The 14,700-nt window shown below is 35.9% G+C and overlaps 1 protein-coding gene across 1 annotated transcript; it reads left to right on the forward strand.

Moving 5' to 3' along the window:
* The first annotated feature begins 10,096 nt into the window (after window positions 1–10,096).
* On the forward strand, window positions 10,097–11,307 carry LOC122078578. Its single transcript, XM_042644612.1, has 2 exons — window positions 10,097–10,450; window positions 10,615–11,307. Exons 1-2 carry the CDS (start codon window positions 10,297–10,299, stop codon window positions 11,091–11,093), a joined length of 633 nt encoding a protein of 210 aa, XP_042500546.1. The 5' UTR covers window positions 10,097–10,296; the 3' UTR covers window positions 11,094–11,307.
* Window positions 11,308–14,700: the final 3,393 nt, after the last annotated feature.

The raw sequence follows: 14,700 nt of genomic DNA on the forward strand, positions 1-14,700 counted from the left end.
TTAATAACCCCCCATCAACACAATTATTGGAAACTGGAAGGACAGGTGAACATTTTGCTTCTATTTGAAGTCCTAAAGATTAATTTTATGTTTGAAGTAAGAATTTCAATTAATTATCATTTTGAGTAAGGGGATTAATGTATTTTTTTTATTAAATAATTAAAACTTTGTTTGAATGTTGAGAAAGCTAAAGAGTGTTAGTAATGGCAATACGGAAGGTGGCCCTTTTCATCAAATCTTGAGGTCCGAGAGATCTACTGATTGACTCGACGATGGTGGACCCTCGAGGGCTTTTGTGTATATCTCTTGTATTTGTTCATCTGCAATACAACCTATTATTTTTTTAATTTAATAAATACTTTGCTGAGTTGTAGCAAAAGAATTGAAAGAATTCTTCTGGTTAAGTAACTTTCCCGGTGTCTCTTTGATGTATGGTCTGAGAGGAAGCGGGTTGAGAAAGAATTTCTATTGATTGGGTGAAGAGAACAGGCATTGCATGTGCATGTGGCTGGTAAGCATCAACTAAGTGTTGTTAGTATTCCTGGGTCCCATCTTCCATGTGCTACTCAACAATCTAGATTCCTTTCTGATGTGATAGCTTTAACAAAAATCTCTAACTGATCAATCCCAATCAAATCGGACCCATTCATTATTGGGTTGGCTTCGATTTGGAGTATTGTTACACCGGTTCTAAACTGAACTGATCGAAGACCGGACTGAAACTGAAAATTAAACCAAAATAGATTACAAAAACTCTTTATTTTTTAATTATACGCACGGTAAATCAAAACCGAACTGAATTGAATCCAATATTTTCGATAAGAGGAAATCGAAATATATTAAACTCAAACTGATTCAGCCCGACTGAAAGATGGAACAACTGTTTCACACCCCTATCTTTGGTGGTTATGGATTTAGTTCACGGTAATAATGATAACATCAGTATTAACAATATCGATACATATAAGTCCAATTCTAGATCGAAATAATATTTTATCATAAAAAATCATATTTATATATCGACCGATCCATATCAGTCAGGTGAGCAATATCGATACAAATTGACCAATACAATCAATCTATGTAATACCGATTCTTAAAACCAGTGGTTAATCCGTGGGTTGGGTTGCGTGTAGTAATCTCCCAAATTAGTCTAATTTTAAAAATTTCATTATTATTATTATTATTATTATTGGTGAAAGTCTAATTTTAAGGTTGATAGACCAAAAAAAAAAGAGTTGGAGGGTGGAGAGTTAAGACACCAACTTCTACCGAAAAAAATAAAAAAGAAAAAAGTGGAGTTGAGAGTCTTGAGACACCACCTTCCCAAGTTTAATCACCTCATACTATTATTATTTTCCTACCTAATCATCACCTGATCTCCCTTATCATTGTATTTGCCTTTCCTTAAAGCCAAACACGTCATGGGATTATGCTGCAAAAGAGAGAGACAACTTCCAGCATTTGGCATAATTCTGCCCCATAGGTGGAGATTTCTTTATATCATATGTAATTCTTATACACATTTTTTTATGGGTTCTTTGTTGTGATGGCGTTTGGCAAGGAAAAAAGAAACTATTTCTTTCCTTCTTAGCTTGTGTCGATTCACACAAGATTTGAACCCCATCTAACCTTATTTTAAGGCACGATTTGGATTTAATAATCAATATTCTTCTGCCATGACTTCCCCTTTACAATACTAAATGGAACCTCTGAGCATTAATGTCTGATGCTTGAAAAAAAAAATAATAAATTATGGAAAGAGGAATCTTTGAGCAAACGGCATAGAGGAGCGTACCATTGAGATCCGATAAAATGATATCATATATTAAAGGATAATGAGATCATTCATGTGAGGAGAAAAGAAATAGACATGAAGGTGCTAGCGTATATATCACCTTTGAGTATAGGAAAAGTGTTCTTATACCTTTCACTTACAACCTTTCTTACACCAAGGGTGAAGTAAAGTGCAGCCATCAATGGTCATAATTGTTTGCCTCCATACAAAGTTGATAATACTCTTTTACTATTTCTCGATCAAACCTAGTTTGTGGTTGAATGAAAATTGTCTCCTAAATTATATTAGAAGTCCTTCGTGGAACAATAAATCTCATGGAGAAACTTGATTTAACCATATCAATTATAAGTCTTTCCTTCTCCATTTGTAGTATTTTTATGGGGTTGGTTTTCTTCAAGCCATGGTGAAGGAGACATTCCTTCAATGATGATGGTGGGATGGGTGTCATTGTGGTAGTAAAGGGCATTGCGGACCTCCAATTAGTAAGGGGGAAAGCAACGATGGCTTTAGATCCGTGAGTGGATCTTTTTCATGAAAAAAGAAAAACTTTCTCCTAATGGTTGGAGTGTAAAAGGAAATGCCCCAAGGAAACAATAATCCTAAATTCCTGTCCATCGACATGGAGATGGATTTCTTTGTTTTATTTGTTTATGCTGGTTTTACGATGCAAAAGAAAGATTTGGGAAGATTACATTAAATTTATTTATTTTTAGTGAAAGTTTAAATTTTCCTCTTATTTTATTCTTATGAAGAGACTCTCACATAAATCTCTTGATAGCCCCATTCAACTTTACTCACATCATATATGTCAATAAGTATTTTAATGTAATGTTAGAGTACGATGTCTTATATTCTATCACATAGATTTGTGGATTGAATCCAATGGACCGTTAAAGAGTTGAGGAAATCTTTTGTTAGGGATACGTGGGTATTTAGTAATGCGTACCTATGTAGAGGTTTTGCTAATGAATTTGTAATAATGACTCATTCTTTGTATCTGATAGAAGAATGACAAGAATGAGGATGAGCAGATGTAACCATACTCTCCAAAAAGGAAAAAAAAAAAAAAAAATTCATGAACTATTATCAAGAACATAAATATGTTTATTCACATTTGTGATTAAAATCATCAATGTGGCAATCATATGAATACAGTGCCATGTTCTATCCTTAATTGCAAACAAATTAAGGTTAAATCTAAAACCATATGTCTAACCATATCATGCAAATCAGTTATTAAATAATTAATAAAATTAATTTGATAGACACACGATATCTAACATCCTTCACCTCATGACTTCACTTCCCAACATTCTCTTTCATTTTCACTCACTCTCTAAATAACCTAACAAAACATAAAGGGGTACTTGGCTGGCAAGTCCCCAACCCGGTTTATAGTCTTTTAATGATTCAAATAGTCAATCAAAACAAAGAAAATTCAAATATACACATGTTGGTTATCAAACTTTAGTATTTTTTTTTTTTTTTTTAATATGTGTGTTGATATATGTTTCTTGTTGGATTTGAACTCCCTAAAACTCTTGTCCATCTAGTCTTTTACATGCTTGCACGTAGCTCATGTTTCATGTCATCACCCAATATTTTTTTTTAGTGTATTATTTAATTTTATCAGTGTTTATATTATATTATATTATATTATATTATTTATTATATTAAATCTATAATTTCATAAAACTCTTCAGTTTCAATCTTCAAATCTTGCCTAAGTGTTTTTTTTTTGTTAGAATCTTGTCTAAATGTTGGATCATAGGAATACTTCCTGATGAAATAGACAAAAAATTTTAACAAAAATATTCTAGACTTAATTTCATAGATAGTTTCACATAAATTATAGAGAAAAGGTTGGGTATGTCACCATATAACTTAAGTTAGCACTATTGTGCTTATCTCTCTCTTTCCGTTTTTGAATTGATCCTCATATCTTTCTTTTATGATACCTTATCATGTACCCTCATTGGTACTATCCGCTAACTTACCGTATACCAATGACATATATGTTCTTTTCCCTAAAATTTATATTATACTATTACATAATTATATGAATAATATTTTTATTATTTGGTATACTATTATTTTTTTCCATATGACAAAAAGATCTTCACATTACAATTTAAAAAAATCTAACTATCTTTTTTCTAAATCTCACAAAATTAATCTTGTTCCAATACATTCTTTTTGGAATACCATTTTTTTTTTCTACTAACGACGGGTATCTAGGCCTGAGGCCTAACTAGTCTTAAGGACCCATACTGACCCCATAACCACATGGAACAACATATATTTCATCTCATGACTCTATAATTTTTACTTCAACTTAGCAAATGCACTAGCCCTTCTACTTTGGCAGTTGACATTGGATATTTGTTGACCATTTGTAAATATTTTATCAAATATTTTAAATTTAATCATGTTCCAACCTCAGGTCTCAACTATTGTCGTGGTCAATTGATAAATCAACTATCACTTATTATATTAAGTTATGAATAACCTTACATATTAATTATTAGGGAGAGGGATAGGTATGCCGCTGATATCAAGTATGCTAGCGGATAGCACCAATAGGATCACATGATGGAGTATCATTCAGGAAGGATATGAGGGTCATTTCAGAAAAAGGGAAGAGAGAGATAGACACAAGGGGTGCTAGCATACTTGATATCGGTGGCATACCCAACCTTTTCCCTAATTGTTATTCAAGAGTTGTTTGCGAAGTTGTTCTTGGCTTCCTTCTATTAAATTATTGAGGGTAGGTATTCGCCGCTCTTGCTTCCACTTTGCCTTCTACCACAACCTCAAGAGCTACCACATTTGTGGATTAAATTTGAGTTAATCAAGTGGCATAATAAAGTATTGAAAGATTTGAAACTATCAAGAGAGTGCATAAGACTTAGATATATACGTATAGAAAAGTATTGCCTATATATAGGACATAATGAATTTGGATATGAAATTTAGCAGGTGGTCAATCCACAACATTCCTTAGATATTCAAATGAATTATCACATCGTTTTTTCATATGGCAAAATATAAAACTTGTTGATTTGGAAAGTGGGTCCAAGGATGGTAAAAAAAATTCTTTTTTACTTAGGTTCCTTATAGGTGTCACCAGGCCTAGTGAAGTATAGCATTTCACTATTTTCCACTTAGTAGTACATAAGATTACCAAGTTAGAGAGATTATTCTCTGCATCGCTGCACTCACTACAGATGATGTTTTTGCATCAGGTTAATCCATATGATAGAGAACCTCACATATATCACAATGACCAAATTTTAGTTCAAAGTAAGCAAGGAAGGTTGCTCAAACTCTAATCAAAAGTTTTTAAAAATTACCAAAATGCCATCAAATGTAGATGAATATAATATACAAAATGGAACCTTTTGCTTGATCCACTATCACATGGACTAACAACCCATGTAATGCCATGTAGCGAATAATGAAACATTATACTTCATTAGGTGTAATGAGGAAAAAGAAAACCCTTTATTTTGAGAAAAATGAATCGGCAATGCCAAAACCAAACCTATCAACTAAAGTGTGTCTTCGAAGAAAAGAGAATGTAAAACTATGTTATTTCCTGAAGAGATTTTTCCCTCACCATGAGTGAAAGAAAATTCGGTCTAAAGGATAAAATTCTCATATTTGAAGTGAATATGAACCACAAAATTTTAAAACCCCTAAAGTCTAGCCAAAGTTAAATAGATTCCTGTTTCCTTATTAGCAAAATAGACTTGAGTGCCACATGGCCGTTGATTTTCCCTTTTCTTTCGATCTTCAGGAATCTTCCTTTGGCTGTATTTTTCAACTTTCACGAAAATCAAACTACCAAACACCTCCAAAAGTGTAGTCCGGCTTGAACAAGGACCACAACTTCTCTCCCTCTCCCGCTCCCCCTCAAAGTGTGGCTCTCTGGTCTGGTCTTTTGTTAGTTTTTTAGTTTTAAACAATCGAAAGAGAGTATATTCTTGCAATACCGACTACCACAAGGGAAGAAGAATCAAATCTCCCAGCCCAAAGGAGAAAAGTTCCCATGACCTTGTATCCTAATTTGAATATTTAATAGTATTGAACTGTTGTTTGCGTGTGCTTGGTGGGCCCAGTGTTGTGCCCTTCTTTTTGACTGAGTGGCGGAGAAACCTCGTAGCCAATGGAGTGTGCATCATGTCCACACATTCAATCTTCCTGTAGTGTTCCGTTATTGTGATTTACGCGTGGCAACAAGCACAATTAAGGGTTGATAAGAACCCCACTTTATGGACATGGATTTAAGTATTAGTATCGTATGTATCGATTGAATCAGTTAAGGTATAGTCTGATTTTATTTTTTTGTCAAAGTGATTTTTTTTATTGAAATTTGTACGATATCGATAGCCACAATTGATTTATATTGGTATCAATATCGATGATGACTAAAATTTTGGAATTAGACTTGCATGATTGATTCTCCAAGATAGTGACGATGATTCTATCAAAGATTCTAGACTCAAGACCCCCCAGGCCCTGAAACAATAATCCAACTCAGATCGACTTCCCATAAAGATTAGCTTCTCTCATATGTGAAGGCCTTACATACAATTTTGTGCTGACATCATATGTCCTTTTGTTTCTATAAATGTTTTCTTATTCTGCCATTATATGTATTTAGTGAGACATTTGTGGAGTAAAAAAAAAAAAATGTGAATAGTTCTTATCTAATTTTACCAAAAAAAATGTGAATAGTTCTTACCCAATGATTGGAGGATTGGATCCTCTATGGCGCAATAGGACGCCTTGAGTTACCTGCGATCATCTTGGGTTCCATCAAAGTGTTTTTGACGATTAGATGCATGTCAGATGCCATGTTACACCGTAGAGAAATTTAATATACTATTGAAAGTAGCTATGTTGTTGGGATGCAAGCCCTAAGCCTCAGCCATCGAATGCCACAATAGGCGTCCAACCTGACCAATCCTATGTGGACACTGAGGAGTCATTGTTCTTCACATATGGAGACTTGATCCGGACTCCAATTAATTGAATTCCAATTCCAGCCGCCCAACCCATAACTGAGCCCCACTTGTAATATACAATAATTTAGTAACAGTTACTACAAATTATATTCGATCCATAATCTGAATAATCCAAATTTTCTTCCGGATTTTTGTGTACATTCCACACAATAATATTCTTATCCATGCATGTTCTGATTGTGGTGGAGTGGTGGACTACGCAGCTTACATAGGATGATAGCAAAAAAGTATCCAAGGGTATATTCGTAACTACGGATGACGTATTATTTGAGCCGGTGGGTGATGTGATACTCATACACTGACCCAGAGCGGAAAGGAACCAGGAAAAAAAAAAAAACCTTAGTTCGTTAAAACCGTTTTATGTCCAATGTAGGTCAAGGCTAGGGCTCCGTTTGGTAACGTTCTAAAAAAACGTTTCTGGAGTTTTTTGGTTCTATTGGAACGAAAAAATAGAATCTTCTGTTTTGTGCACTTATGGTCAATTTCTGTTTTTTTGGAACAAAAAATGATAAAAAAACTGAAAAAATGAGATTGGATGGAACTCCAAAATGGAGTTCCGTCTTCCCAGTTTCGTTCCATTTTATAAAAAGAAAAAAAAAATCCCGATAAAAATTTGAAATTTTGAAACACCATTTTTCATTTAAAAACTGTGTTTTGACAAAGAAACTGAAATTTTTGTTTTTGACACGAAACGACGTTTCTGGAACAGAAACGATACCAAACGGGCCCTAGGATCATGGGAGGCCTCTGGCTGTTCTGCCTGGCCAAAAGATACCCAACGTTTCGATACAAAGTAAGGGTGTCAAATCCAATTAAAACCGATTGGTCTGATCCGAACTAATCGAACAAACTGGGTTGAATCAAAACCGATCCTTTATCTAAACTGAAATAGAACTGAACCAATTAATTGACATCCTTAAAACATAGAGAGATAGGCATAAGGCAATAGGGGTCTTAAAATGCTTTATTTGAACCAATCGATTAATGATTAAGCAATCCCAATGCAAGGTGGAGCCTTGACCAAGACCAACTGAATACTACGATCGACCGTTTATAACCCAATTATTTCAATTACCTTGAACCTAGTTATGAGCCAGAAACCGATCAGACAGGTTAGAAATATGTCTATATGTTTTATTATGAGGTCTGATTACCTAAATGTGCAGAAATATACGTGTCTTAATTGATTAGGCCGACCGAAACCAATCAGGTCCGACTGATTGTCATCAAGTTGTATGATGTGTCGGTCTCGCTGATCCATTTTTTCTTTTCTGGGCCAACCACTGGACGGTCATGGACTCATGATCATATCTTTAGTTTGTTTCCGCTTTTTCTGGGGCAAACTCCGGACGCGTGTTGAGTCAACACGGTTTTTAAAGTTCACAAAAAGGTGTGGGGCCTTTAGATAAACTGCGTGTTTTGTCACTGCATAGCATGCCACGTAGTTTTTTGCGGGAGAGGAAAGAGTTAGGATGTTATCATGAATTCATGATCAACAGGAATTTGGAATTTGAGAAAATAGGGAAGAGGTCAGCGAATCAGCGATTGAGAAGGAAGATACCTTTTCCTCTTCGCTGTATAGACCGTGTGATGATGACGTGGTTAATATTGTATCCCTCAATGTGTGGTACTGGTTAAACCAGGAAGAGCGGGGAAGGGAAGGGAAGGGAATGAATCTTCCCCCTCCCTTCCCACTCTAAAGAGGATAAGAAGATAAAAGATGGATATTCTCCTCACCTTAGAAAAATATACAAAACAAACGGAAGGAAGCAAAGTTGAAGGACATATGAGGATGTGAGGTGTGAGCTGATGGATGTGTACACCTAGTCAGGTGGGACCCAATCAAAGGCCCCATGTCTCATGTGTCATCAAGATTGGAGTTTATGACTTTTTATCACAAATAGTGCAAACACAATTCCAGACTTATTAAAGACGTTTGCCGACCTAACAAATTGAAAGCTGCAAATTGGTTGAACCGGGTTGGAATTGGCCCTTGATTGTGTATCAGTTGGGGTTAGGGGTTTCAAATTTTAGCGCAAACCAACTGAAACCAATTGGATTTATCAAACCAAAACCTGAACTAAAAAAATTGAATCGAACTAAAACCCATAGTGGATTAATGGAATCCATGAATCGAAATCAAACCGAATCAATTGATTGACACCCTTGTTGGAACTCAAGAACTTCATCGTACATTTTTGTTTTTCAATCGAAGGTCTCAAAAGTCATCGAAGATATATCACAAGCATTACATCCACATAAAGATAGAAGGGAAAGACGGAAGGAAAGGGAGTTGTGGGTATACCTTCACCATTTAAAAGGACAGAAGATCCAAGTTTAAACGAGAGGTTACTAAAAGTCTGGGCCTGATTCCAGGGCTATCATAGTTTTGTCGATTCCAACTAACAAGAATAAATCAAACATTTTTTATTTAAATCATAGTGAATGGAAATTTTTAACTAAGTGGTTTTAACTGTCGAAGGCTATGAAAATCCTGAGATAGTATTACGTATGCCGAAGGATAGCCAAATTCCTAACAAGCGGTACCAGATTGTAAAACATTTCCCTTCTATTATACCTAATTTCTAATTAGAAGTTAATTACAATTTTAATATTATTATGGTAGTATAAATATAGAAGGATAGAATTTACGGCGGGTAATAATTTGGCTCCAACTAAAGAACCAGAACCAGAAGTTTACAGGATCTCGTTCCTTGTAGAATACGAAAAGTTTTGATTCTAAGTCCAGTTGGGCCCACCTTCCAAATACTTTCCTTCTTTCCCTACTCTACTCCTCCATGTTCCAAACGTTCACTTAAAAAATTAGCCCTAATGGGCCATGGGGCCTCGGGTATCTATTTTGGCATATCTTCTTCTCCCTTCCTTTCTCCCTACTTCTTCTTTGTTCCTATTACTCTTGAATATTCGGCATTGTTCCGTTTATATTAGCTTTAATAACACTGTAACCAAATCGGGTCGGATCAGGTAAAAATCTTACCCAAAACCGCCAGAACCACTTAAATAACTCCCCGATACTCTTAAAATGGTATATCAAGAAAATAGCGGCGAACCATCAGAGATTTAACGTCGTCAAGTTTCAAGTTAAGAGTTTCCAAAATCGAAATGGGAATGGGAATGGGAACGGAAATGAATGGCGGTCGCTTTTAAAGAGAAATTACTCTTAACGTTGCGTGTGGGGCTGTCAACGACGTCAGTTTAGGGCTATCTCTTCCACTCAAAACCCCGAAAACAGCTATAAATATGGGAGGGAGGGTGCGAAGGAGAGGCTTGAAGGAGCCGCTCGAGCATCTCTCTCTTTCTTCGCCTTCTCTTCTCTCTCTTCTGGTCTCTTCTGCTTTTCCTCTCTTTTCCAAATTCAAACTTTACCTCGTAAACTGTCTCAGATTTACCTTAAAAGCCACACCTGATCTCTCTTAGGGTTTGGAATCCCAAAAACCCTAGAGAAGCATGGTTGGATCTTGTCTCGATTCCAAAACCAACACTGTCAAGTTTCTCTGCAGCTACGGCGGCAAGATTCTTCCTCGATATCCCGACGGCAAGCTCCGTTACGTCGGTGGTGAGACCAGAGTCCTCGCCGTCGATCGTTCCACTCCCTTTTCAGGTTCGTTCATTGCTTTTTTCTATTTCGATAAGTTCATTTTTCTGTTTTCAAATTCTGGTGATGAAGAAAACAGAACAAAAATTAAACAGTCGATTTCGAAAACGATTTGTTTATTTGGAAAACCTTTAGGACAATTGAGAGTGAGATGTTTGGATTTGTAACAGAGCTTTTGGTGAAGCTTGGAGAGTTGTGTGGATGCCCTGTGAATCTGAGATGTCAGTTGCCGACTGAAGATCTGGATGCCTTGGTGTCCGTTACCTCAGATGAGGATCTCGCCAATCTCTTAGAAGAGTATGATCGAGCTAATATGTGCCGAGAGAAAGAGGCAAAATCGGTTTCTTCTTCTCCGTTAAAGATCAGAGCTTTTCTGTCGCTGCCAAAATCAATGCAAAAAGTTTCTCCTCCCCAATCGGCTAAATCCAGTATAGATGCTGCTTCAGCATCGAAATCGTCCTACACAGCCGTTGGTTCGAATCTTCCTGGCATGGATATTCACCGTTGCGTCCATCATGGGGCTTCTCCGGTGGGATTTCCGGTCTGCTTTGAGAAATCCGCCGGGAAACACCGTTATTATGCCTACCATGCTCAAGGGGATCCAAAGCGTTTCTCTTACCTCATACACAACGGGAATCACTGGCAATGACTCGATTGGACAAACTTTGAACTGAGAAAAAAGTTGCAGAGAACCAAAAGAGGCGAAAAGGACAAAGAAACATATTTTTAAACAGAAACAGATGGTTGAAAAAAGGGGTTTGAAGAAGTTTTTGTTCTATGTAATCAGAGACTGTAAAACGTTAAAACTGGATTCCTGGATCCGAAGCCATTAATGCATATCATATCAGCCCAAAATTTCTGAATCCCTTCCCAATGTGATCGTGACTCATGAGTTACTTCTTCGTACTTTTGAGATCGGCTGCCATTGTTTCAGAGTATCTTCGTCCTTTCCATTGTCCTGTGGTTAATCAAATCCCCGTTAGGGTTCCGTTAAATGCCGTCAATTTTAATTTCGAAAAAGGCCGTTTGTCGGATGCGTGTATGATGCGCCACCTAAACCCTTTGATCCCTCTGCTCATTTTGTTTCTTCCCTTTCCGTTCTTCATCTCTGTGTTTCTTCCTTACACGTCTCCGTTCGTCTTCGTCGTAAGTCTCTTTCCCTTGACACGTTCTATTGTTATCTCTTTCTTTGCTAGACACCTGTTCTGTGTAAATTCCTTTTTTTTTGCCCAGTTATTGTTTCTGATTTGATCTGTTTTTAGTCTCTGTTTGCAGGTTTGATGATTGGGTCGATTGGTGAGAGGTGGATCAGAAATTCTTTGAACCAGAGAACGGGAAGATAAAAAGATTTTTTCTCTTAAACGGTTATTTGATGATCTTGTTATAGATGTTCTGATCAGTTTTCATGGACCAAATTCAGGTACCCCTCGTAGGTGAGGGGTTAAGGGGGTAGGGTCTGTGGGATGAGATTGGACAAAACACATTAGACGACGTGAAGACATTGATGAGTTTTAATTCTTTCGGCGAGCTCTTTGAAGATCAGAACCTTTGGGGGGGGGGGGTTTGAAGAGGATTTCAGGTTTGGAAGATCTGTTCATGGAGTTCGGGTAAATTGAGAGACAGAGATGGTCCTAACTCCTATCTCTTAGAACTGCAGATCCATGGATAATAATAATAAATGATAAATGATAAAAATGTGGAAGGGGTTTTTGAGCAGTGAAAATCTGGAAGAGATGCCATGACTCATGACAGCTGTGAACTTGGAGGATGGGCAAAAATTGATTTGGTGGAAATATAATGTATCTCTTGGTCCCAACTGAAATTATGAAAACGAAAGGAAAGTAAGAAAGAAAGGTGGTGGGAGGTGGATCAAGAGAAGAAAAGAGAAGTTAGATCCATCATCTAACCCAGAGCTTGTTAACTAATTCAACAAGTTTACTTTAATTTAAAGTTCAACTGTCACAAAGAGAACTCCAATAGCTGTGATTTTGAAGAATTATTAGCGTTCATGCACAGCTTAAAAAAGATAAAAGAAAGTAAAATTTTAAACAGAAAGAACCCCCCCCCCCCCCCCTTCCCAGGATATTTGGGAACATGGATGCAAGAATAGAGATTCTATACCAAAACACACCATTTAAGAACAAGGGTTACTCTACTTGTTGGTAGTGTTTGAATGATACTTCTATGGCTGTAATTAGAAATTGGTACTTTTTAACTGTTTCTTAGTTTTATTTCTTGTAGTTTGGTCAAGATAGGTGTATAAAAGGGTTTTCAAAAATTAGTTGAAAGCATGATTTTAGGTATAGGTCGATCCATATCGATATTGGTTGATGATACAAAACTATGTTTGATATTGTATTGGTTTTTGGCGAAATCGATGTCGGATTGATACCGTGAATTTAAATCATGGTTAACTTGAAAGTTACATCAATATGTCATTATCGAAAGACGGCATTGTTATGCGCATTTTCAAGTATACATGTGAAATGACACTATTACCTTCATTGAAAGAAAAAAAAAATGCATATGTCTTACAAAAGGATAAAAAAAAATATAAGGTTACAAGTTATTTGACTATTTGACACCTTGAAAGGGTATTCAATAACTTATAATATATATAAGAAAATTCTTTTACTTTTGATAGTTTAAGGTTGAGATTAAGCACTTCAATGTAATATTAGTGTGTCAAGAAATGATTTCATAGGTTGGACAATTTAATAAAGAACAGGTGAATTAGAATCACCCGTTTACTAAAGGTGTCAAATTTTAAAATTGAAATCGAAAATCAAAATAGAAATCGGCTGTTTAAGGAAACTAAATAAAATCGAACCAAAAAAATTGGTTTGGTTTTTGTCTTGAAATGTAGAATTTTATTCAATTTTTAAAATTGCCCCGTTTGAATTGAATCAAATCATGACTTAGAAGCTGCTTACTTTGAAGCGGATTTAAAAATTGTGAATTTGAAGATTTTTCTTTAACATAAAAAATTGACTTTCAAGACTAAAAATCGGACTTTTGAAGTTTGAAAATCGGGCTTTGAAGCAGACTTGAGAAGCTTTCTTTTCCATCAGTTAGCTCGACTTATTGACTTTGGCCACTCGCTGATTGTCGGGTCAGCTTTCATAGATGATGTTTATTTAGATATGTGCTTCTTTCTTGAATTGTGTAAAAATAGTCGAAGATAAGGATTTGGCATTGTGAGACCTATCATTAATGATGTTGTCAATTTATTTTTAATTTTATTTATTTTAGCAAGTTATTTTCAATTAGGGATTTTTTTTTCCTTTTTTTTTTCTTAAGTATCTATCAATCTATTTAGAAAAACGTATCAAACACATGGTAGAAAGGTTACAACTGTCCTTCAACTACGGAGAGGAGTTCGGCTAAACTATCATACATGCTATAGACAATGCCTTCGAGCTAAGGAGTCTGTCAAAGAATTGGCTCCCCTAAAAATATGATTGAATTTACAATCAAGAAAATAACCTGCCAGGTATCGAATATCATCCACAACGGGTTGGGATAGTACACCTTTTTGGGGCTCTCCCAAATAGCCTGACTCCAAAGATATAGTCAAGACCGAGAGAAATGCACCTCCAATAACCCACTTCGAATGGTCAGTGCTTCACCATCAATGGTTGAGTCAAAAGATAGGATTTCAGACTTAAGGAAACTTTTATAATTATTACCAAATATGGTTATATAAATTATTTAAAGTGAAAAAAACAGTTGTCACCTACATACATGAATGCATGAAATTACTGTTTCAATGGGCAAAGACTAACTCCTCATAAGAGGTCAATAAGTTCAACTCTCCTTGGGTCTTACCTATCAAAAAACAAAAGAATAAAAAATCTTATACATGTTGATGCCTTTGTGTATGCTTTCATTAGCCCCTGCACTGGTGCTTAGGGAGTTGATGTACGATGTCTTGTATTCTGTTACAATTTAATATAGGGAGTACTAGTGCAGGCACCTCGACAGGTAGGACAATGGTCCTCTGCTTGAATTTTTTATTTGAGGGTTGTTTTATGTTTTTCGAATTAGGGTTTTTCGCTATACATTTGTAATGAGGTTTTCTTTTTTGTAATGCAAGCAATTTGAGAGAGGTGTGAGGACGAGCGCTGTAACCCTATTATCTATTGATAGTGAAGCAGAATCTCATCTTACCGAGGACGTAGACAATCTTTTCAAACCTCGTAAACATGTGTACATTGTTTGTTCTTATTTTTCTATTATCTTCTGCACCATTTTTT

The sequence above is a fragment of the Macadamia integrifolia genome, chromosome 5 (assembly GCF_013358625.1).
Source record: "Macadamia integrifolia cultivar HAES 741 chromosome 5, SCU_Mint_v3, whole genome shotgun sequence".
Classification (NCBI taxonomy): domain Eukaryota; kingdom Viridiplantae; phylum Streptophyta; class Magnoliopsida; order Proteales; family Proteaceae; genus Macadamia; species Macadamia integrifolia.